This window comes from Periplaneta americana, chromosome 15 (assembly GCF_040183065.1).
Source record: "Periplaneta americana isolate PAMFEO1 chromosome 15, P.americana_PAMFEO1_priV1, whole genome shotgun sequence".
Classification (NCBI taxonomy): Eukaryota; Metazoa; Arthropoda; class Insecta; order Blattodea; family Blattidae; genus Periplaneta; species Periplaneta americana.
Genome location: NC_091131.1, coordinates 20,169,092 through 20,194,612, shown reverse-complemented (window position 1 = coordinate 20,194,612; position 25,521 = coordinate 20,169,092). Strand labels below are relative to the sequence as shown.

The 25,521-nt window shown below is 36.7% G+C and overlaps 1 protein-coding gene and 1 long non-coding RNA gene across 2 annotated transcripts in view; one reads left to right on the top strand and one right to left on the bottom strand.

The window, feature by feature from the left end:
* Nucleotides 1–25,521, top strand: part of LOC138714703 (uncharacterized) — a 292,488-nt gene that overhangs the window by 172,994 nt on the left and 93,973 nt on the right. The window lies entirely within an intron of this gene.
* LOC138714702 (uncharacterized) overlaps nucleotides 1–25,521 on the bottom strand; it is a 196,505-nt gene that overhangs the window by 86,422 nt on the left and 84,562 nt on the right. Inside the window, exon 2 of the mRNA XM_069846776.1 lies at nucleotides 1,964–2,962. Coding sequence (XP_069702877.1) covers nucleotides 1,964–2,935 — 972 coding nt within the window. The 5' untranslated portion in view covers nucleotides 2,936–2,962. The remainder of the gene's footprint in view (nucleotides 1–1,963; nucleotides 2,963–25,521) is intronic.

Sequence of the window (25,521 nt, the reverse complement as noted above, 5' to 3'; positions counted from 1 at the left end):
TTGATCCATATCAATTGAGTGGGTAATTGCATTGTTGGTCGATTGAGTGGACAATTGTTTACTTGGTCAATATCGATTGAGTGGGTAATTGCGTTGTTAGTCGATTGACTGGGTGTTTACTTGATCCATATCAATTGAGTGGGTAATTGCGTTGTTAGTCGATTGACTGGGTGTTTACTTGATCCATATCAATTGAGTGGGTGATTGCGTTGTTAGTCGATTGATAGGGTGTTTACTTGATCCATATCAATTGAGTGGGTAATTGCGTTGTTAGTCGATTGACTGGGTGTTTCTTGATCCATATCAATTGAGTGGGTGATTGCGTTGTTAGTCGATTGATTGGGTGTTTACTTGATCCATATCAATTGAGTGGGTAATTGCATTGTTGGTCGATTGAGTGGACAATTGTTTACTTGGTCAATATCGATTGAGTGGGTAATTGCGTTGTTAGTCGATTGACTGGGTATTTACTTGATCCATATCAATTGAGTGGGTAATTGCATTGTTGGTCGATTGAGTGGACAATTTTTACTTGGTCAATATCGATTGAGTGGGTAATTGCGTTGTTAGTCGATTGACTGGGTGTTTACTTGATCCATATCAATTGAGTAGGTGATTGCGTTGTTAGTCGATTGATTGGGTGTTTACTTGTTCCATATCAATTGAGTAGGTGATTGCATTGTTAGTCGATTGATTGGGTGTTTACTTGATCCATATCAATTGAGTGGGTGATTGCATTGTTAGTCGATTGATTGGGTGTTTACTTGATCCATATCAATTGAGTAGGTGATTGCGTTGTTAGTCGATTGACTGGGTGTTACTTGATCCATATCAATTGAGTGGGTGATTGCATTGTTAGTCGATTGATTGGGTGTTTACTTGATCCATATCAATTGAGTAGGTGATTGCATTGTTAGTCGATTGATTGGGTGTTTACTTGATCCATATCAATTGAGTGGGTGATTGCATTGTTAGTCGATTGATTGGGTGTTTACTTGATCCATATCAATTGAGTGGGTGATTGCATTGTTAGTCGATTGATTAGGTGTTTACTTGATCCATATCAATTGAGTGGGTAATTGCGTTGTTGTTGGATTGAATGACTAATTGTTTATTTTGTCCATCGATTGAGGGGTGATTGCGTTGTTAGTCAATTGAATTGGTAATTGTTTATTTTGTCCATCTGTTATGTGAGTGATTATTTTTTCTCTGCTGGTGAATTGAGTGACTGTTTACTTTGTCCATCGATTGAGTGGGTGATTGTGTTGTTAGTTGATTGAATGATTTGGTTGCTTTTTCTGACTGGTTGAGTGAATGACTGTTCGCTTAGTTGAGATAGACAATTGAGTGGGTAACTACATTGCTTGCTCGGCTGGTTGTGTGGGTAACAGCTTGGTTGGCACGTTGGGCTGACGATTGGAGTTGATCGGTTGGGCTTGGATGTGTGGAAGGGTGACACCTCAAACATTGTCCGTGATGGCGTTTAGCTAGTGCGAAAAAATAGTGAATTCAGTTTGTGACTTGGAGGTACGTGTGACGCCGAATGCATTGTTCTGATGTTTTGAATGATCGGTATCAGAGTTGAATTTTTACATGAGCGCGACATGGCCGGTTTTTTTTTTTCTGAAGTTCTTTAATACAGAGGTTGGATTCTTTATGTACGGTGCGGCAGTCTGAGCTGTATTTTCTTCGCGAAAGAAGCCTGGCTATGAATCTTTATGATACGGAGAAAGCATTCCAACCTCGACCGGGTTTGAAGTCACACCTGTGGTTTGTTGGCAAACATGGTAATCAATAGACCATATACAGTAGGATAACTGGAACGCCTTACCAGATGTTGAGACGATAAAATGTAGTATGTTAATCAACTGAAAGAAGTATTCCAATAGGTACAATGTGGTGAATAACTAGTAAACTTATGCATGTTGAGATAAAACTGCAAGTTGGCAAAAATGAGACTCACCAGCACTGGAAGGTGGTTGACGATGTAGCAGAGCGCAAGTACCGGCAGCACAGACTGCAACCTGAGGTCCTCTTCTCGATTTGGCCGGTTGGCAAGACAGGGCGCCCTGCTGTTGGTGGAGGACGTAGAAGTTGAGATGTAGGACGACTCTGAAGTCCAGCGACTGGCGTCCTCTTCGCATCCCAAGGACTTGGGCTTGAGCGTGTCGGCCGAGCAGTCGGACAAGAAGGCGCTTCTGGAGTTGGGGCGCAGCCCCTCAAAACTCGCCGACAGGTCTGACGTTGAAGTCATCAGCTGGCGTCTTCTCTCCCCTCGCTTGCTGATTATGGTGGAAGGCTGCGACACGCTCATGTTGGCCTTGTGCCGCCTGTACAGGCAGCACCAGCTGAACAACGTCACTATTAATGCTACGATTGAGGTTATGTCCAGCAGTGAGTGCAGGGTGATGGATAACACGGCGTAACGACGGTCCATGGCGTGGGGCAGAAACGTGCATTCAGTGACAGTCGAATTATCATCTTCTCCGAGCTCTCGTCCCGGTTTCCCTTCTGCCAAGACCGCCGCGACCCCTATACACGAGCTGAGGATTGACAAGGACACGAGGTGATAGACTATATGGGTGCGCTTGACGGCTTGGCGGTATCTGACGGGCGAGCGGACCGCTAAGAGGCGCGAGAATGTGAGTGTTGCCAGGGTGGCGGCTTGGAGGACGTGGATCGACGTAATTAGCCACACGACCCCCGAGCACCATGCCTCGCTGGAGTCTAGTGCCTGAAGCAGCGTCAGAATCGTGTAGGCGAACGTGGCCACTTGTTTGACGACGCCCTGCGACAAGATGGCGGCCAGCAGCAGGTCCGTGGAGCGCCATGCGTGGCGGTGGTAGTGGAAGATGACGAGCGTCCAGCACAACGTCACGATCACGATGGGCGTCCCGACGGCCGTGACCACCCAGCCGATCACTTCCGCCTTCATTGCGCCCGCTCGCGTGCGCACATTCACCTGCAACAAAAGATAATGCATGCTCATTGACGCCGTGTCTCAAGTTTCCCCATAAATGTCTAAGATGCTATGTAATCTCAGAGTTCTATCTGTACGGTAGATGACAAGGATTTCCCCAAATTGGAAAGAGAACGCCCTCCTCTACTCGTACATTACTTATTCTACTAAAGTGTGATAATAATCCTATCTTGGAATAATTCATTTTGCTAATAACAATAAGTATTCATTCATTTATAGTTTTGTGCCCAAGGGCAGGTCTTTTAATGGAAACCCAGCATTCTCCAATCTTTACTCTTTGATGTTTACAGTTTTCTTTGGAAAAATGCGGTAGCTTCCGTTGCTTTCCGCACACTACTCCTTCTTTCGCATCTTAGAAGATCCCAGGAATCTCAGCATGTAGGTGAGGATCATGGATTTTACTAAATAGACCCTCCGGACTTCACCGAAATTCACAGCAAGCGTTAAACATCAATTCTGTCAGGGTTTTGACCCGATCAAAGAAGGGGAAATCCTTAGCCTTTACTAATATGTATAATAGTGTTTTTTTTTCTAGAGAAAAATATGGCGGAACTCTGTGTAACATTTATTGGCGCGGATGAGGAGGTGATTACTATCCTGTGCACGATGAATTCAAAGCCTAAACGGAATTCAGATAAAAAATGTTAAAAACATACCGTAATAATTTTTATTTATTTTCACACTTGTAATTTGTTTTTCTTCTGAAAGATATATTAAAGCAAATCCAGAAACTGTATAAACTGACTCAATTTGAATTAACAAAATAAGACAACTGATTTGCGACAAAGGCATTGACTAAACTACATATTGAGAAGATTTTCCATGACATAACCATTTCTGCAATATATTCTCCTTTCCTGTTAGGCTCCTTCTTTATGATGTCTGTTGGAGCATGATGGCCTTTTAGCTACCAACATTTAACATACCGGTACTTGTCAGGGTTGAAGATGATCAAATAAAGCCCAACAATTCCTATAAGAAACAGATTCCTCATGATGTTAACTAGCGTATAGGCTATGATCTCAGTGGAAAGACAATGAAATTGGGTTGGGAGAAGCTGCACAGTATGTTGGTTGCGCAAAATTCTAATGTTTCTCGGTTCTGTGATGAAAAACATAACAAAAATATGGTTTCTGCGCGTTCCGCCAGAAAAAATATTCTGAGGGTCAATTACGTTCATGCATAACTATATTATTACTAGTAAGTAATCCGTAGAGTATCAACGGAATCTTGTGTAAAAATCTATACAATGTATAATTGAGTATAAAGAAACCAACAAATGCATGATAAAAAAAAATAAAGGAGCAATATTTAACTAGATTGTGCACCGATATGCCTGGGTTAAATCCCAAATCTCTCCGCAGTGCATATGAAGAGAAGGCATATGTCACTGTTGATAGTGATTCGTCCGCCGGATGGGGACGTTAAGCCTGGCGGTACCCTTGATGCTATTCGACAGGAGTAGGCTACGTGCCGGTACCGGGTTTCTCCTTCTCCCTTCATCATCACCCATTTCCTACACTACACTTACACGAATATTTACAAGTGGTGCGCAACTTGAAAATGAGTCACAGTCCTGCCATCTATCCGCAATATGCGGAACCCGAATCTCGCAAGTGAAGTGGGTAGGCATTAGACACATACAATACTCATATTCTCTTGATAATGGGTTCTTTCTACGATGTAAAAGTATCTAGTACAAAAACCTGTTTTCGTTATCAGTGACGTTCAAAATGTCTCTAGAATATGCCATTAGGAAAGTTCAGGATAACAGAGAGGGTTTGGAATTGAACGGGTTACATCGGCTTCTTGTCTATGCGGATGACGTGATATGTTAGGAGAAAATCCACAAACGATTAGGGAAAACGCGGAAATTCTAGTTGAAGCAAGTAAAGCGATAGGGTTGGAAGTAAATCCCGAAAAGCCTAAGTATATGATTATGTCTCGTGACCAGAATATTGTACAAAATGGAAATATACAAATTGGAGATATATCTTTCGAAGAGGTGGAAAAATTCAAATATCTTGGCGCAACAGTAACAAATACACTCGGGAGGAAATTAAACGCAGAACAAATATGGGAAATGCCTGTTATTATTCGGTTGAGAAGCTTTTGTCATCTAGTCTTCTGTCAAAAAATCTAAAAGTTAGAATTTATAAAACAGTTATATTACCGGTTGTTCTGTATGGTTGTGAAACTTGGACTCTCACTTTGAGAGAGGAACAGAGATTAAAGGTGTTTGAGAATAAGGTTCTTAGGAAAATATTTGGGGCTAAGCGGGATGAAGTTGCAGGAGAATGGAGAAAGTTACACAACGCAGAGCTGCACGCATTGTATACTTCACCTGACATAATTAGGAACATAAAATCCAGACGTTTGAGATGGGCAGAACATGTAGCACGTATGGGCGAATCAAGAAATGCATATAGAGTGTTAGTTGGAGGCCGGAGGGGAAAAGACCTTTAGGGAGGCCGAGACGTAGATGGGAAGATAATATTAAAATGGATTTGAGGGAGGTGGGATATGATGGTAGTGACTGGATTAATCTTGCTCAGCATAGGGACCAATGGCGGGCTTATGTGAGGGCGGCAGTGAACCTACTGGTTCCTTAAAAGCCAGTAAGTAAGTAAGCGACGTTAAAAATGTACATTTCCGTATTAAGTTCTCTATTTTCTTTTCCTTAGCATCACAACACTTCCTTCACACCCCGTAGATGATAAATTAGGGCATTTATAGCTGTCATAAGACCAGGTTCTTTCAGAATAGCACTGTGGTAATTCGGATTACAAACTATGACAAGACATCAATTTCCTGTGTTAGAATTTGATCCGGTGTCAGCTGGAGTCAGCCATTGAGAATGGGCACATGGGTGCAACAATACGCCGGCCGCCGAAGAGAAAGCTGTGGAGAGCCGTCGTAACCCGTCAGACCGGAACAAACAAAGCGAACCAGATGCATTTCCTCGCCTTGCTTCTTGTTCTTCTTGCTCGCCCGCTTCGAAATGCGCATGCGCGGAAACATTTTCTTATACATGCATCCTTCTCACGTGAAACATTCGGAAGGATTTTAATGGAATAGCGCTCATGCATGAATAATTGTTCCCATTAAAATTTCGGTCTTTTACAGAAAACAGGATTAAATCTAAAAAGTCTAAGAGCCGATTGTATAAACCATTTAATCTTAGATCAGAGGTTAAATTGATTCTCGTTCTAGCTGAACTTGGAATGTTGTGTTGTATAAAGTCTAATCTGAGATTAATTTGTCTTAAACTAAAGTCAACTTTGACTGAAGAAATTTCTCCGATTAAGTTAGATGATCCAAGTTCAGTTATTTGTTTTCTGTTTGAAATATACGAGTGTCAGATTGTGCAAAAAGAATAACCATTATTATTAATATTAATAGATATGGTAGGTACATTTATATGTATACATATATATATTTCAATTTCTTGCCTTAATACACAACTTTCTTATATTTTATAAGGATATTTCGTGTTCAGCAGTATCAAATAACATAACCTATAATATTGTGTTTATAAGAAACATTAATTATTAATGGATATGGTGGACATTCATAAATTTTCAATTAACTGTATTACTAAAAGAAAATTGTCGTTTTATAAAGCTTTATTATGTTTAGCAATATCAAACACCATAACATGATAACAATTTGGAGAACTGTCAACCTTCTTCTTATTGTCCGCCATTATTTACAATGCACAAAACAAACCAGTGTCTCCAACAGAGTGTACGGAAAGTCTCCAAAGAGTAGTTGGAAACTCGCTAAATTTCTCATTATCAACAAAGAAACATTCAGTTTTGTCACTATAGGGTTTTAAAAAGGTCGCTAAATCCCTATTTAAGCAATATAAGAGTTAAAAGAAATTGTCGTTGAAAAAGAGTCGCTAAATTGGCAACACTGAACAAACCTGTACAACATGGCCCGGGCATCACATACTTCACCTGTTTATGCGATGTTGCCAAATCCTTTTCACGTGAACTTAAATTGCATTTGAACCAAGGTAATTTGATCGTAGAACAGTTTTATGCAATAGAAGTGTCTGAACTCGGTTCACTTTCCGATCTTCGATCAAAATTGATCTTTAGTTAGGGTGTTTTGTATAATTGGGCTTAAGAAACTTAATATTTCTTGATAATTACTTACTGGCGTTTAAGGAACCCGGAGGTTCATTGTCCAAGTTTCACAACCATAAAGAACAACCGGTAATATAACTGTTTTATAAATTCTAACTTTCAGATTTTTTGACAGCAGACTGGATGATAAAAGCTTCTCAACCAAATAATAACAGGCATTTCCCACAGTTATTCTGTGTTTAATTTCCTCCCTAGTATCATTTATATTTGTTACTGTTACTCCAAGATATTTGAACTTCTCCACGTCTTCAAAAGATAAATTTCCAAAATTTTTATATTTCCATTTCGTACAATATTCTCGTCACGTGACATAATCATATACTTTGTCTTTTCGAGATTTACTTCCAAACCTATCTCTTTACTTGCTTCAAGTAAAATTTCCGTGTTTTCCCTAATCGTTTGTGGATTTTCTCCTAACATATTCACGTCATCCGCATAGACAAGCAGCTGATGTAACCCGTTCAATTCCAAACCCTCTCTGTTATCCTGGACTTTCCTAATGGCATACTCTAGAGAAAAGTTAAAAAGTAAAGGTGATAGTGCATCTCCTTGCTTTAGCCCACAGTGAATTGGAAACGCATCTGACAGAAATGGGAATACGCCGAAAAAACATGGCACAAGACGGTCATTGCCCAGCACAGATTCCACTTACACTCTACATTAGACATGACCTCGGATCCCATATGTGGAGAATGGATGTTCGTCTCTGTTCGCAGTAGATGGTCACATAAATGATTGCGCCTACGCGTTGCATAATGAGCAATTTTCTTCCTTGTGGCCTTGCACCGTGCCATGAAGCTGCATGCTTTCTTAACCGCGGCACTGGATCGCTGACACAGATAACTCAGTGCGCATGCGTGACTACAGGAAGTAGACTGTCGTGTTTCCGACCGGATGGGATCTGTAACAGTCCTGGCGTCGAGCTTTCACCCCACTGCCAGCCTACTTGTCTTCCGACTTAGCTGTGATAGGTACTGATAACATATCTTCACGTCATGATCAAGTTAGCGTGCAGTCACATGTTAGTCCACGATTACAGAAGTCCGAGATTCGATACGGGAAAGGGGGTATAGACAAGCATTTCAGGTTCGAAAGACAGTTTTCTTGCATGAATTTCCCAGGAGAGACATGGCCGAAGATTTATTTATTTATTTATTTATTTGTTTATTTATTTATTCTGGTGTAGTTAAGGCCATCAGGTCTTCTCTTCCACACCACCAGAAATACAAATACAATAGTAGAAATAAAAAGAAAAATCACACTATAAACAAAGTAAAGCCACACAAAAATATACACAGGTTGCAGTCACACAAATTTTAGACCAGTGATTAAGTATCGTAACTAATTATAATTAATTATATACTAACTAATTAACTAGCATAAGCAAGAAACTTGCAATTTTAATCTAGAATAAAAAACACAAATCAACACTTCTAGCAATACCTAAAAAGCTTTAAATAAGACAAAATTTTCCTATTTACTTTGGAATTGTGGTAAAGTCCGGCATTCCCTGACTTCATTAGGTAACGAATTCCAGAGGCGAGGTATTTCTACAGTGTAGGAGAATGAGTATAAAGATGTTCTGTGATTAGGGTTAGAAAGAAGTGCTTAAGACCTACGGAGATAATGCTGAGAATGGTAATGATATTCACGACGGACACAACAATGAAGCCGCTGGTAATGACAACATTGACGACGAGGATAATGTTGAGGATAACTAAAGAGATAATACAAGTTTAGTAAGCTAAGTGCTTCGATGACGTCACGATTGTAGAATTGCGCTCCCTTTACGCTCTCAACTCGCTGGTGGTGGACGTGATTTCGTAGCATTTATTTACCATTCTGCGGCAGTTCTTTGCTTACTCTCGTGCTTCTAGGATTGCTGGTACATTTTCCAACGTTCTCCCTTAGTTATTCACGTTCATCCACACGTCTACGCATCTTTATTCGTGCTTTTCTACCGCAGTTCTTCTCATCCTTCCGTACTTCCTTACTTACAAATTTCGTAGCATTTATTTATCTTTATACCAAAACATCGGTAAGATATGTCAAAAGCAAATAAGTCTCGGCATTTGAAGCTGCAGTTATTTCAGCCGTTCAGAACAGAAGTGGTGTAGGCTAAGTCAAAAATGGGTAATGAGATTTAAAGTAAAAATTCTGTAAAATACAGCGCAAAGTAGCAATTAATATGTCCTTCGTGCTATCCACTGACTACTAATAGTTTAAATAAACTGAATATTAATTGCTACTTTGCGCTGTATTTTACAGAATGTTTACTTTATCCATCATTACCCACCCTGACGAGACTAGTGACGCAGTAAACAAAATAAACGAAGGCTTGAATTCGATTTCACTGTGGGCACACAAATTTGGATTAAGGTTAAATCCAGAGAAATCGCAAGCAATCGTAATGGGGCATAATCGTCTACGAAGCACTCTTGATAGCAGTACTATACCACATATAATATTGAATGGGATTATTGTTAAATACAGTGAAACCGTTAAAAATCTTGGCATTTTTATGGATAGCGATCTAAATTGGAATACTCAAGTAACACACATTTGCAAAAAAATATTTTCTCAACTTCACTCCTTGTTTCATATGAAAGAATTTCTACCACTTAGTCTAAAAAAGAATCTTATTCAGACGCTTGTAATGCCCCATTTTGATTATTGCGATTCCTTGCTAACTAATGTAAGTTCACGCTTAGCTGAGAGACTACAACGTGTTCATAATGTGTGCATACGATTCATCTGCAATACTCGTAAATTTGACCATATAACACCTTCCCTCCAGTTACTTTCATGGGTGCGTCTGAAGGAACGAAGAACAATACATTCACTGTCTCTTCTGTTTAGAATCATGCATACTTCTACTCCGAAATATCTGTTATCGCGCTTTCAATTTCTTACAACTCTTCGAAACCGACATCAAGCACTTCTTTCTATCCCTCATCATAGAACGTCTTTATACTCATCTTCCTATACTGTAGAAATACCTCGCCTCTGGAATTCGTTACCTAATGATGTCAGGGACTGCCGGACTTTATCACAATTCAAAATTAAATTGGAAAATTTTGTCTTAGTTAATGTTTTTTAGGTATTGCTAGAAGTATTGATTTGTGTTTTTTTTTCTTTTTAACCTAGATTAAAATTGCAAGTTTCTTGTTTATGTTAGTTAATTAGTTAGGATGGAATTAATTATGATACTTAATCACTCATTTAAAGTTTGTGTGACTGCAACCTGTATATTTTTGTGTGGCTTTACTTTGTTTATAGTGTTTTTTTTCTCTCTCTTTATTTCTTGAGCAGCTTTACTTTGTATATTATAGTGTATTTATTTCTGTTTATTTATATTATTGTATTTGTATTCCTGGTGTTGTGGAAGAGAAGGCCTGATGGCCTTAACTACACCAGAATAAATAAATAAATAAATAAATTTTTGACTTACACCACTTCTGCTCTCAACGGCTCATTTGTTGAAGAGTTCGGACCTCAACACAGCTCTATGGACAATTTGGGATAATGCTAACGACAATAATTACGACCACAGACATCTATTGTAGTACAAGCCTACTGGTTGAATTACGTGGTTTCTATTATATTTAATTTTAAATTCCATAAATATTAAACAGAAATATGTTTTATGCCATATTGTCCCTCATGTGCGTAATTTTAAATTAATATTTGCTATCATCCTGATGTAAATCATCAAACAAAGTATGGAATAACTTAGTCCTCGATCCAGTCTTTCCAAAACTAATGGATGAACCCAGACTCTTTTTCTATTTTTACGTCTATTCTTTCTCCGTCTGAGCAAATTTGCCAACAGTATATCTCCTTCTACGTCCATGTTCACTGGAAGACTGAAAAATTCTTTATATATATATATATATATATATATATATATATATATATATATATATATATATATATATATATATATAAAGCAGCGGCACTCACGCGCCAATAAAGTGGCCTCGTCTGAAGGGATCCTTCAGGACCACGTGCTTGTGTTTACATCACTTTATTCTTTCGTTGGACGGATTTTATACTGTTAGGCTACATCACTGTGTAAATGGTTATTGTAGTTTAAAGATACGTTGGATAGACATATAATAATAGACTAATAATAATTATTTATTTATTTATTTATTTATTTATTTATTTATTTATTTATTTATTTATTTATTTATTTATTTATTTATTTATTTATTTATTTATTTATTTAGAATATTAACGTTCAAAAACAACAGCACAAGGCCAATTACAGTTTAGCACGATACAAAACAGAACAAAACAACAAATGATGATGAGAATGAATGATAGAAAATGGCAATGAGATGAAATACAAACAATATAATGGTCTACATCAATCATTGATCAAATAATAATTATAAAATTAGTACAATGAGAATTGAAATAATGGAATGGTCTACATGAATCAATAGACCAAATGCAAGAAATAAAATGGACAAATAATTATTAAAATTAGATCAGTGAGTTAAAAACTCAAAGATATACTACACATTAAATGGATCCAAGTTGAATTCATGCAAATTAGCATATTTAATGCATCTGCAGACCGGAGAGAGAGAGATTTAGGATTCTTATTATAAAACAATTTAAACCATTAGCAGGAATACGAAGACTGATATTGCTTATGAAAGATTCACAATCAATATCACCCTTAATGACTTTACAAAAAAATAAATAATCAAGATCCTGACGTCTGGTGAACAAACTACCGCAATTGAAATAATTGCATTTAATCTCATAGTTATAATCGGAACTTGGTAAAAATCTATAAGAACACAAGGAAATAAATTTTCTTTGAATATTCTCCAATTTAGCGGAGTCAGTGGAAGTAATGGAGTTCCATACAACAGATGCATATTCAAGCTTGGATCTAACCAACGTATAGTATAAAATTAATAAACACATAGGAGTTGAAACAGAATAAGTTATAGACCTAATTAGACCAAGCATTCTTAACGAATGGGTATAAATATATTGCACATGATCATGGAAATATAATTTTGAATCAAGTAGGACACCAAGATCTCTAATACAATCTTTCCTAATAATTACGACATTACTGAGAGAATAGTTAAATTTTAGGGAGATAGTTTTCCGTGAAAAGGAATAATAATAATAATAATAATAATAATAATAATAATAATAATAATAATAATAATAATAATAATAATAATAATGCAGAGTTCGTATAGGTCAGTTTCTGTCAGATGCGTTTCCAATTCACTATGGGCTAAAGCAAGAAGATGCACTATCACCTTTACTTTTTAACTTTGCTCTAGAGTATGCCATTAGGAAAGTCCAGGATAACAGAGAGGGTTTGGAATTGAACGGGTTACATCAGCTGCTTATCTATGCGGATGACGTGAATATGTTAGGAGAAAATCCACAAATGATTAGAGAAAACACGGGAATTTTACTGGAAGCAAGTAAAGAGATAGGTTTGGAAGTAAATCCCGAAAAGACAAAGTATATGATTATGTCTCGTGATGAGAATATTGTACGAAATAGAAATATAAAAATTGGAAATTTATCTTTTGAACAGGTGGAGAAGTTCAAATATCTGGGAGCAACAGTAACACATATAAATGATACACGGGAGGAAATTAAACTCAGAATAAATATGAGAAATGCCTGTCATTATTCGGTCTGCTGTCCAAAAATCTGAAAGTTAGAATTTATAAAATAGTTATATTACCGGTTGTTCTGTATGGTTGTGTAACTTGGACTCTCACTTTGAGGGAGGAACATAGGTTAAGGGTGTTTGAGAATAAGGTGCTTAGGAAAATATCTGGGGTAAGAGGGATGAAGTTACAGGAGAATGGAGAAAGTTACACAACGCAGAACTGCACGCATTGTATTCTTCACCTGACATAATTAGGAACATTAAATCCAGACTTTGAGATAGGCAGTTCATGTAGCACGTATGGGTGAATCCAGAAATGCATATAGAGTATTAGTTGGGAGGCCGGAGGGAAAAAGATCTTTGGGGAGACCGAGACGTAGATGGGAGAATAATATTAAAATGGATTTGAGGAAGGTGGGATATGATGTAGAGACTGGATTTGTCTTGCTCAGGATAGGGACCAATGGCGGGCTTATGTGAGGGCGGCAATGAACCTCCGGGTTCCTTAAAAGCCAGTAAGTTAGTTAATAATAATAATAATAATAATAATAATAATAATAATAATAATAATAATAATAAACATCATTATTTTTATTTTATTTTAAATCCACCACCAACAAAAGCAGGCTTCCAATTACAGGTGGCTTGCATAGATATATGCACAAAATACATAATAAGAGAAAAAAACAACAAAACAAACAACACAAACGAAGGAAAGAAAATACATTATGCTAATAAATGCTAGAATATAATATTACAGTTAATATAGTGCCAAATGTCAATATAATGATGTTAAATTATTTAAAACTAGAATAAAAACATTATAATACACTTCTTCATAATTTAAATATCTAAGTAAATACAATTATTTTTAATATTGTATGAAATTTTTCAATTTTAAACTGAAATCCAATTGAGAATCACAGTTTGAAGACAGAGAGTTGTAAGTATTACACATAACAAACAATGGAGAGTTGTTGAAGAAAACAGTTCTAGGAATAGGGATAATAAAAGGTTGCCTATGACGTAATTCTGTTCTTTTTACATTGAACTGAAGGAATTTAAGAAAATCACAGTTATTCAATATACCGTTAACAGTCTTATAGAGTAAAATTTGGCTATTTATTAATCGTCGAGATTTTAAAGTTTTATAATTAAATTCAAAAAGTAACTGATTATAATGAAATTTGCTTGTCATAAGACGACACGTGATGTTCTTTTCTGTATCCTTTCTATTTGCATCTGATGGGACTGGAACTGAGGTGACCATATTACAGAAGCATACTCTAGCTTACTTCTAACTAGAGTTTTATATAGAGTATCAATAGTATTTATATTTTTTAATTCCTTTGTATTTCTTATTATAAATCCTAATTTTCTATATGCATTAATTACCACGTGATTATCATTATCATCATAATATCACGATGCAAGGAGTTGGGGATCGTTGAGTCTCCAAGAAGCTAGGAATAAAATTCGTAGAAGTCCATACTGCTCTCCCATCTGGCTACTGTTCACCCTTACTTCGCTTTCGTCTCTGTATACATTTGTATATTTTACGAGCGATTCTGTTTGTCTCAGATCTTCCAGCACGCTTAATGCAGTTTGTCTGGTGTTCAAATATTTTATCTATCTGACTGAAGATCTGTTCTATATCCCGCGTGTGTTCCAATTAGGTAACAATTGTATATACAAAGCCATTATTCTTGCACAGTTTATTTTTAGTCAAGCAGACTGGATGTTCCGCTTGGGCGCGCTCCACGGAGTCATGAACTATACGATTCTTTCTTTCTTTTTTTTTTTTTAACAAAAGCAAAACTTCATCACTCTCTTGTTATGGCGCGGCAATAAACGTAAAATACAGTTGAATGCACACAGAGGCGTTTGATGAGCTAGTGGGGTGCGTTCAAAGTGCTGGAATCTCGTTTTCTCTACTCTTTTGATTGTTGCTGCACAAGACATTCCTCGAGTGAAACATCAAAACAAGAACATCCGGACCTCGCTTTCTCTCTGTATGGAATTTTAAAAATCGACAGTCTTGGAAATTGCTTTGTTGTGCTCAGCGACTGGCAGCAGGGAATTTTTTGTTTAAATATGGCGTCTGGCATATTTTTATGTATGAATTTATTCACACTGCAATGGGTATATAACCGGTGGCAGTGGTAACTAATTACACTCAATAATGACAATAATAAACTTATTAATTAATAATACAATTAATAATAATAATACTTATAATTAATGCTAACAATAATCTATACTATTAATAAATCTGTAGCCGAAATTTTTCTGGTAATTTTCGATTTTCCAAAATAATTGGTCCTAATATATATAATTAACCACCCTGAAACCGAAAATCGCTTTTTTGAAATTTTTGTTTGTATGTCTGTCTGTATGTTTGTTACCTTTTCACGCGATAATGGCTGAACGGATTTCGATGAAAATTGGAATATAAATTAAGTTCGTTGTAACTTAGAGTTTAGGCTATATGGCATTCAAAATACATTATTTAAAAGGGGGGTTATAAGGGGGCCTGAATTAAATAAATCGAAATATCTCGCTTATTATTGATTTTTGTGAAAAATGTTACATAACAAACGTTTCTTTAAAAATAATTTGCGATAAGTTTTATTCCTTGAAAAATATTGATAGGACTGATATTTAATGAGATAAATGAGTTTTAAAATTAAAATAACTTCCATCTAAGGCCGTGTAATGAATTAAAAAACAAATGACTTATTCTATAAGGGACCGTGGACAGCAACAATCGAAAGCTATGAAAGATAGCCTACAGATAATGTTTCTGCGTTTCTATGAAGTAATATCGGAAGCTAAATTAACCGATTTGTATAATTAATTATTAATTCACCATTGGAAAGTGTAGTTTCTCTAGATGGACATAATGCTATAATGTTATCACAGTAACTTCTGAGTGAATCGAGGACAGGTAAGATTAAAATAGATTCTTATGCACAGAAAACTTGATAGGCTATTCTGTATATTCGTTTCCTGTATTTCCTAAACTAATTTTTATGACCAAATTAGTGGTCTCTGGATCAAAATGATCGCATTTTAATTTTTTAATTCAATTTAAATTAAGTAACATAATAAACGATTTATCCTTCTATCAAACACGAATGTTCCCTGGGTCAAATGTCCTATTTTAATTATATAATTACTTTATATTTATTTCTAACGGGTGCAGCGGAGCTCACGGGTATGGCTAGTTTATAATAATATAATAATAATAATAATAATAATAATAACAATAACAGGGTATATCCTAAATTAAATGAAACGATCACTTAAAATAACATTTGAAATAAATCTAATTTGTATTTAAAACTAAGATCGAACTAAAACCCGTAAGTATGAAGTATGATATGTTCATATCTGCACAAGTATATTTCAACATTACACTCATTTCGCTGTCAACTCACTCACTGCACTGGAACTACGACACATTTCACTGATTCTATCCTGATTTCACTAACACTTCAAAAACATTTCACTGTTCAAATACTTTGCACTGCCACTATAAACTATAAAGCTTCACTGACAGGAACACGTTTCACTTACACAACACACTTCACTGACGCAACATAATTCTTCACTGATACAACACTTCAATAACAAAATATCATTTACACCCTTTAAATACTGTGTATAATTACCGTCTATTAGTAAAGTCCTTAAGCCTATTTTAAAATACATTTTTGGTTGTTGGTAAAGCCTTTAGCAAGTCTGCAGGTAAAGCATTCCAGTCTCTGATAGTACGATTGAGAAAAGAAAACTTTCCAGTGTCCGTCCTCTGCCTTCTTTCCCTCAATTTATATGAGTGGTCGTTCCTTGAAGAGTAATTTGGCGGCTGCAACCTATTTTTTTATTTCTCTCCAGGCAGACTCACCTCTGTATGTTTTGAACAGTGCGCATAATCGAATTCGCGTTCTCCTGTCCGTGAGTGTGTCCCATTTTAGAGAGATAAGTTGAGAGTGAAAATGTTCCTAACAGGATAGAAGCACAAGATTCACGTCATATCAACAAGTGGGATAATGCCACGTAATTTGCAAACTCATATATGCGCATAGACATAGAGTAGGCCTATTTTTATTTTATTGGGTTATTTTACGACGCTGTATCAACATCTAAGTTATTTAGCGTCTGAATGATATGAAGGTGATAATGCCGGTGAAATGAGTCCGGGGTCCAGCACCGAAAGTTACCCAGCATTTGCTCCTATTGGGTTGAGGGAAAACCCCGGAAAAACCTCAACCAGGTAATTTGCCCCGACCGGGATTCGAACCCGGGCCACCTGGTTTCGCAGCCAGACGCGCTGACCGTTACTCCACAGGTGTGGACAGTAGGCCTATTACAAACTGTAAATGGTAACGGACATTTTGATTATACATCTTGATTACACAACTTTTAACACTGTATCACTTCGGAATATGTATGATAAGTCTTTTCTGTGTTAAACTTCAACGTACCTCATTTACATGTTTCGACCTATTTATGGGCCATCTTCAGAACACCTGCAACAACTTCTACATAGGTCAGACAGGCAGATCGTTTCAAACACGTTAGAAAGAACACATCACAGCCATAACAAAATTACAAGACACCTCCACATATGCAGAACACATCACAAATGCTAACCACACCCACAGAGACATCAACACAGACATGGAAATACTACACATCCAACCAAAAAGCCAGAAACTAAACACACTAGAACAATATGGAATATACAGACACACGAAAACACACCCCAACGAGATTCTCAACACACAACTCAACTTCAAAACACACACACTCTTTGACTCTTATACTATACCACACGAACGCACCCACACAGGAAACAACGAGGCGCCAAGACCAACAACGACCAGTTCTGAAGATGACCCATAAATAGGTCGAAACATGTAAACGAGGTACGTTGAAGTTTAACACAGGGAAGTCTTATCATACATATTCCGAAGGACATTTTGATGTGGATACGTCTATAAGTTCGGTCCAGTAATAGGGTGCAATCCCAAAAAGTCGACCGACACATTTTCAGGCTAGTCTTGACGCGCCTATAATTTCTAAACATAACATATTCCAATGAAGTAAACGGCAATCGACAGAAAAAGGATCAACGTATCCAACGTGACCTTCTGTTGGAGCGGGTGGCATCATCTAGCGATATGCGAGAAGGGGGAAGTTGAGCCACGAATTTGATGGTCGCGCGGAAACCGATGCAGTGTAATTCGGGAATGCGAAGCGATAGAACATTCGTAGTGGTATCAAACGATTCATAATAAACCAGGTTATAATCTCAACTGAGGAACAATCAGCAGTTAAGTTAAATTGGAAAGATTCGCGATTGAATTTGAGTGAAAAGGGAAAATTCACAATGTCTAGGCATATGCAGCGGGAATTGAAGCGCATGTATAAGCAACGAGTAGCAAACGACAGAGCACAATGGTTACTATAGCAACCGACATGCTTTCAAAATGGCTACTTCCAGGAGTCCAAGCACTGCAAAGATATACCGGGATTTTAGAGAATCTGGAAAGAAGATATGTTGTCTTGACGTTTACCTTACAACGACATATTCACTCATAAAACCTGCGACTGTGTCTCCAATATTGCCTACCCTGATTTTTTTCTCGAATAGGTGCCCACTTAAACATGAAAATCGTCAATTTCAATTTACGTATTTGAATCCGACACAATTTACGCAGGTTATTGGGCCTAATGATAATCACCCATTCTCTTTATTATTTGTATGAACCGAATAATTAAAGAGTGGAAGCAAACTCGCCGTGGATATATAGAAATTAACAGACACCTTAAATTGGATTCAATTCTCTTTGCACATGATTTGGTGTTATTAGCACTTTCAGAAGACGACCTCCAAAGGTCAATATATCATTTGCAGCAAGTAGCAGCCACATACAATATGGAAATTCCAAACGATAAAACAAAAACTATGGCATTCTGTGGAAAATACCCAATACAAAGTAAAATTTGTCTCGATAATAAAATATTAGAAAGATGTAATAGTTTCCCATATTTAGGTTACAGTCTTTCCATTTTTGAAGAATTGAACATATCACAGAAAATTAATAAATACACAAGAGCTATGGGCATTATAAATAGTGGTTCAGAAACACACCAGCATACGTCTCTACAATACGACCGATGCTCAGCTATGGCAGCGAAGCATGGACACTGAGGAAAGCAGATAAAAGCAGAATAACGGCTTGTGAAATGCGATTCATGCGAAGAACAGCGGGCTATACTAAATGGGATCTGAAAAGAAATTGTAAAATTTTAAGGCCCAATTGTATAAAACTCCCTGACTAAAGATCAACTTTGATCGAAGATCGAAAAGTGAACCGAGTTCAGACACTTCTTCTATGGTATAAAACTTTTCTGCGATCAAATTACCTTGGTTCAAATGCAATCTAAGTTCACGTGAAAAGGATTTGGCAACATCGCATAAACAGGTGAAATACGTGATGCGCGGACAGGTTTGTTCAGTGTTGCCAATCCGCGACTTTAACTCTTTTTCAACAACAATTTCTTTTAACTTTTATATTGCTTAAATAGCGATTTAGTGACCTTTTTAGCACCCCATAGTGACAAAATTTAATCTTTCTTTGTTGATAATGAGAAATCTAGCGACTTTCCAACTACTTTTTGGCGACTTTCCGTAGACTCTGTTGGAGACACTGGTTTTTTTGTGCAATGTAAATAATGGCGGACAATAAGAAGTAGGTTGACTGTTCTCCGAGTTATCATGTTATGGTGTTTGATACTGCTAAACATAATGAAGCTTTATAAAACGACAATTTTCGTTTAGTAATACAGTTAATTGAAAATTTATGAATGTACCTATCATATCCATTAATAATTAATGGTTGTTATAAACACAATATAATATTATAGGTTATGTTATTTGATACTGCTGAACACGATATAGCCTTATAAAATATAAGGTTGTTTGTGTATTAAGGCAAGAAATTGAAAGAAATATATATAAATGTACCTATCATATCTATTAATATTAATAATAATGGATATTTTATTTGCACAATCTGTCACTCGTATATTTCAAACAGAAAAGAAATAACTGAACTTGGATCATTTAACTTAATCGAGAAATTTCTTCAATCAAAGTTGACTTTAGTTTGAGACAAATTAATCTCAGATTAGACTTTATACAACACAAAATTCCAAGTTCAGCTGAAACAAGGATCAATTTAACCTCTGATCTAAGATTAAATGGTTTATACAATCGGGCCTAAAGGAACTAAAAACTCAACCAGCTTTAGATTACATTGTTCAATATCAGTCTAATTGGAAACATCATTTGGAAAGAAAAAGTAATAGTAGACTCCCAAAGGCAATTTATGATTATGTACCACATGGTCAAAGATCTGTGGGTCGTCCTGCTAAGAGATGGCGTGAAAATTTGATGTGAGACCGTAACAGGCCTTATGGCCTAACACTTGTCAGGCAGAGCAACAACAACGTGATAATCTTTGAACATCTCTTTAACAATATCTATGTGTGAGCAGTATGTGGTTGCTAGGATACAAAATCGCCTTAGTGTCCTTTCAGACGAGGCCACTTCTAGTGGCGCGTTAGTGACGCTGCGAACGCGCGTCAGTAGCGCTGCTAATGGACGACTGTTGGGCCACCAATAATGACGATGATAATAATAATAATAATAATAATAATAATAATAATAATAATAATAATAATAATAAAACCATAGACTACTAAATTGCTGGACTAGTGCGAATTACAGATACAGTATATTATTTATGTAGTAAAATACCCTTTATTTCACGTTAAAATAAAATAACGCATCCAAAATAATGTAGGCCTACTAAATAAAATATTAACAAAGAGATGAAAAATTAGCTGATCTCAGGTTCGAACCTGGGTTCAATTACACCACGGCCTTTGACTTCGCCATTACCCTACAGACATCTATTTCTAGTATATCGGTTGAATTACTCATACGTGCTATGATTGGTTTCATATTTGGTACTTATTATATTTAATTTTGGATTCTTAAAAAGTAAACAAAAATGTGTTTCATGCCATATCGTTCGTCATTTGCGTAATCTTAAATTAATATTTTTTGTCGTCCTGATGTAAATCATCAAACAAGGTATGGAATAGTTCTCGATTCAGTCTTTCCAAAACTATTGGATGAACCCTGAGTCTTCTTCTACAGGGACATCATTTTATTTTTACTAACATTTTTAATATTAACCTGGCTATATCTTTGGATTAAAGGACTAGAACCTGAAACATCGCTTGCTCCCCCTTCCAAGACTGGAGTTCGATGATACTGGCGTAAAATACAAATCACTTTACTAGGTATAGGAGGGAAGAAAAGTAGTTCATCCATTTATGTAAACTAGGAAATATCGCAATTTTGAGTTTTATAATTTTCATTAGGTTTTTGTTTAATCAAAGTACAGTACAGTATTAATAATAAGTGTTTTTACTCACGAATTGAGCTACCTATTCGGACTTATTAATTATGCAGTGTCTATTGTACTGTCTACAGCACATTAGCGTACAATATAGAGAATGAAATTAAATTGAAAAATAATCATAATATGGATATTTAAACACATTTTTGAAAATGGTGGTCGTTCATTTCGATACAAGCTTCAGTTCTATTGTACCTAATTCCAATTACCAGTTTCGTCCTTCGTACCAGTAACTCATGTTGAAATAATTCTGTACCTACTCTATAAAAGAGTACCTTACGTACTGTAAATTCAATCTTCACTTCTGTCCGATCCGAAAAGATAAAATTACTCGAAATGCTATCTACTGTCCATCCAAGTGGTTTTGTCGCAGGGTCGTAGAAAGGGGGGGGGATCACGTGACAGTTAATTACTTAACGAGGCCCTTTTATTTCAGTTATTTTAAACAGTTGTATAATATTACGTAGACGTTCAATTCCTAACAGAAATTAATGTTTTCAGAAAAGAGCTAAGACATCCCAGCTACTAGACTTTACAGAGGGGCGAACATAAGCAGGTGGGGGAAACCGGGATGCGACGTAGGCAAAGGGACGACAGTACCTGTGCTAAAATATGATTCAATATTGAAAGCTCTTTCGTCACTGGAAACGCGAACACATTTCTGCAACGTACTATACTCACTAACTCAGTGCTGTTCACCATATGCGGCCTTGGTTCTGTGTGGAGGACAGTTGGAACATCATTAGTAGAAGGGGTGAGAGTGAAGTACATTAAAAAACTCAGGTACAATAAACTTACTTACTTACTTACAAATGGCTTTTAAGGAACCCGAAGGTTCATTGCCGCCCTCACATAAGCCCGCCAGCGGTCCCTATCCTGTGCAAGATTAATCCAGTCTCTATCATCATACCCCACCTCCCTCAGATCCATTTTAATATTATCCTCCCATCTACGTCTCGGCCTCCCTAAAGGTCTTTTTCCCTCCGGTCTCCCAACTAACACTCTATATGCATTTCTGGATTCGCCCATACGTGCTACATGCCCTGCCCATCTCAAACGTCTGGATTTAATGTTCCTAATTATGTCAGGAACATTAAATCCAGCAGGTACAATAAAAATTGAAGTAAAAATACAATGACGTCCCTGTATATCTCCTTCTACGTTCATGTTCACTGGAAGACTGAAAAATTCTCTACAAAAATTTAGTAGCGCCACTAAAAGTGGCCTCGTCTGAAGGGACTCTTAATAGTAAGGCTAACAAAAGACAATCGCTCTTAAGTTCACTTAATTACAAATGACCTGTACAGTCGATGTTTGGTTACTACAACTTGCGTACAAGTCCGATAACTGTAAGCGGTTGCTTGGATACGAAATCGTGCTAGTATTAAAATTGACACAAGGAAATAGTCTCTCTCTCGCACTGGACCAGTAGTAGCGGGTCGCGCTAGAGGCTATCTCGCACGCCCTCAGAATCAGGCCCGTTTGGTGCCGGTGGCGTGTGGGGAGCGTGGAGGCGGGTGCCGTGTCTTCGTTCTTAGGCACTACCGCGTGCGATTCGAAGTTCGGCTCCCACTCAGCAATTCGAATGAACCACAGCCAAATGCCGTTAGATAACCTAATATCTCTTAAACACATCATATCACTAACGAGCGATGCGCCATGAGTAGGAACAGGTTTGCACTGCCTTCTGGAATATCACACGTTATTCGGTCAAGCTGGACCATATCTTACTGTCTTGTGGTGGTGGTGTTGGTGGTAGGCTAGTAGAAGTCGTATTTTCATGGCGCTTTTAAGTACAACTACAGTGGGTTTTAAGATATCTCAATACGGGAAATATCCCACATTAAAGTTTTCATAAAATTGCATAGAGCTTTGAAATTTCAAACCTAACAAAATTTATGTGAAATGTTTATTTATGTATTTATTTATTTGTTTATTTATTTATTTATTCTGCTAATAATTGTAACATAAAATATAAATAAACAGAAAAACTTTAGCTCGCCCCTGAAAGAGTAGAACTCGTGCTCAGGGGCGGACTCCTGAATTGAAATTAAGAAGTATATAATACAATTTGTCTTATGCCTACTACGCAATAAGAATATATAAATTTAAATTTACAATTTTTCAATTTTTATAAAATCCATACTTTTTTTTTTAATTTAATACCACTGTATATTATACTATACTATACTAAATTATATTTAATATTAATTTATTTACATAGATAGGAAATTCGTACCAAAATAGTAGGTTTCAGTTGAGTACCGCGAGGAGTATAGATGTCACCCGCGCCTCGCCCTGCTCCCGCAAGCTACAGACATGTTAGGATCTGTGGGTATACCAGTAGGCCGTTTTTACTATTGTTGAGTTCCAGTTTCTGTTGTACGTTGTAGATGATTTGTGTTCATATAACTGATTTTTATATTTTGATTAATGTTTGCGATATTGATGATGATTCATGATATGCAAATTTCCAGTCCGGCATTTGTCTTTGTGACTCAGGGAAATCATGAAAAATCCCAGTCAGATTGGCCGTATTAAATATTATAGCATAGCAAATCGTGTCATAATGTTGATTCTATGGCTCAAGTTATACCGTCATAATAGAGGTCATGACCATAAAGACTGTTTATAATGCTGAAGTACAAAAGTGATATTTATTGACATTGGATAATACGCCACAGCGTAAGTACTATACCAAGGGCTTCATTACGTAAGATATTGGAACAAGTATCCATAAACAAAAGTGTTGGGGATATTTTAAAATAAAAAAAAATATATATTTAATCCGTGGCGCGACAGCCCACGAAGGGCCAACGCTGATCAGCTAGCTGCCTCAGCAGAGGTGAACGATCATATGTAGGTGGGTCATTTGCAAAATTTGTATAACAAATAGACGATTGAGAACGTCAAAATTAAAGTACTATTTAGTGCATATAATAATAATAATAATAATAATAATAATAATAATAATAATAATAATGATTTATTTTAGCTGGCAGAGTTAAGGCCGTAAGGCCTTCTCTTCCACTCAACCAGCAAAAAGTGTATATACATATGCATGAACTTACAAAGAATTCAACAGTTTGATGCATGTATTAATATAGTGCAATGTCTCTGCCACAGTAATCAGCCACTGTACACTCACCTTGCTTTACAGCACTGTTTTGAATGATGTAACAGACATGACATGGAGTAACAGATCTGACAGATAACAGACTTGACAAAGCAAACATAAGCATGTGCTAACCTAAAATTTTTTTGCTTAAAAATCTTCAAAATAGTAACTTAACTACTGCACACTCTCTTGATCTTGATTTTATGTGTTGTTATTTGTGGAAAACACAACACAAACAGATCTGACAGAGTAAAAATGCACGCTTAGACTAAAACATAAAGCAAGCGTATGACACACAATCTCGCCAAATCAAAATGGGTGAACATAGCAGTACAATCAGAATGACTCTTTGTGCATCATCTTGGCTTGTGCTGACATCTGTGGGATTTCTTTTTCAACTGTGTATCCATAGGAACAGAATGGTGTAACAGACCTGACTGACTTACTGGACTAGAGTAATTATGCAATCATATTTAAGGAAATATAAACTCAGACATAAATGAATAAGTTTTGATAATATTAAATGTTTCTTTGATTTTTTTCTCAATCACATTATTAAACAAACCTTTATCTGGACATAATCATGCTCCATTTTAAAAACTTAACTAGTATGGACACAGCATTTTAGCTGTTACTATGAGAATGTGAAATATTTCACATGAAGGAAATAATTCTTGTGACGTTTACTACATTAGTATTGAAACTACTCACTGTTAAGAATTTATAACTCTATCGTTATAAATGCAATAATGGGAAGGGTAAGAATTGATGGACGTCATTTGTCATACAAATTCTGCAAATGACCCAGGTATCATGTGGTTAGTTAACACTATGATGCTCCCATCCGTTATAGCTGATTTTCGTAACCGGATTTCCCTGCATAGCGTAACTTCCCAAATTCATCATAATGATGGGTTTCACCGGTCCCATACACTGGCCGAAATTTCATGAGAAAATTCCCTCCCCATGAGGACTCGAACCGACGCGCATTCCATAACGCGAGTTCTAGGCATAATGCCTTATACCACGCCACTACCAAAGAATATATGCCAGGTTGAAATGAAAACACGTGTATCTAGAGCTTTTATATTAACAAGGGACTTCTC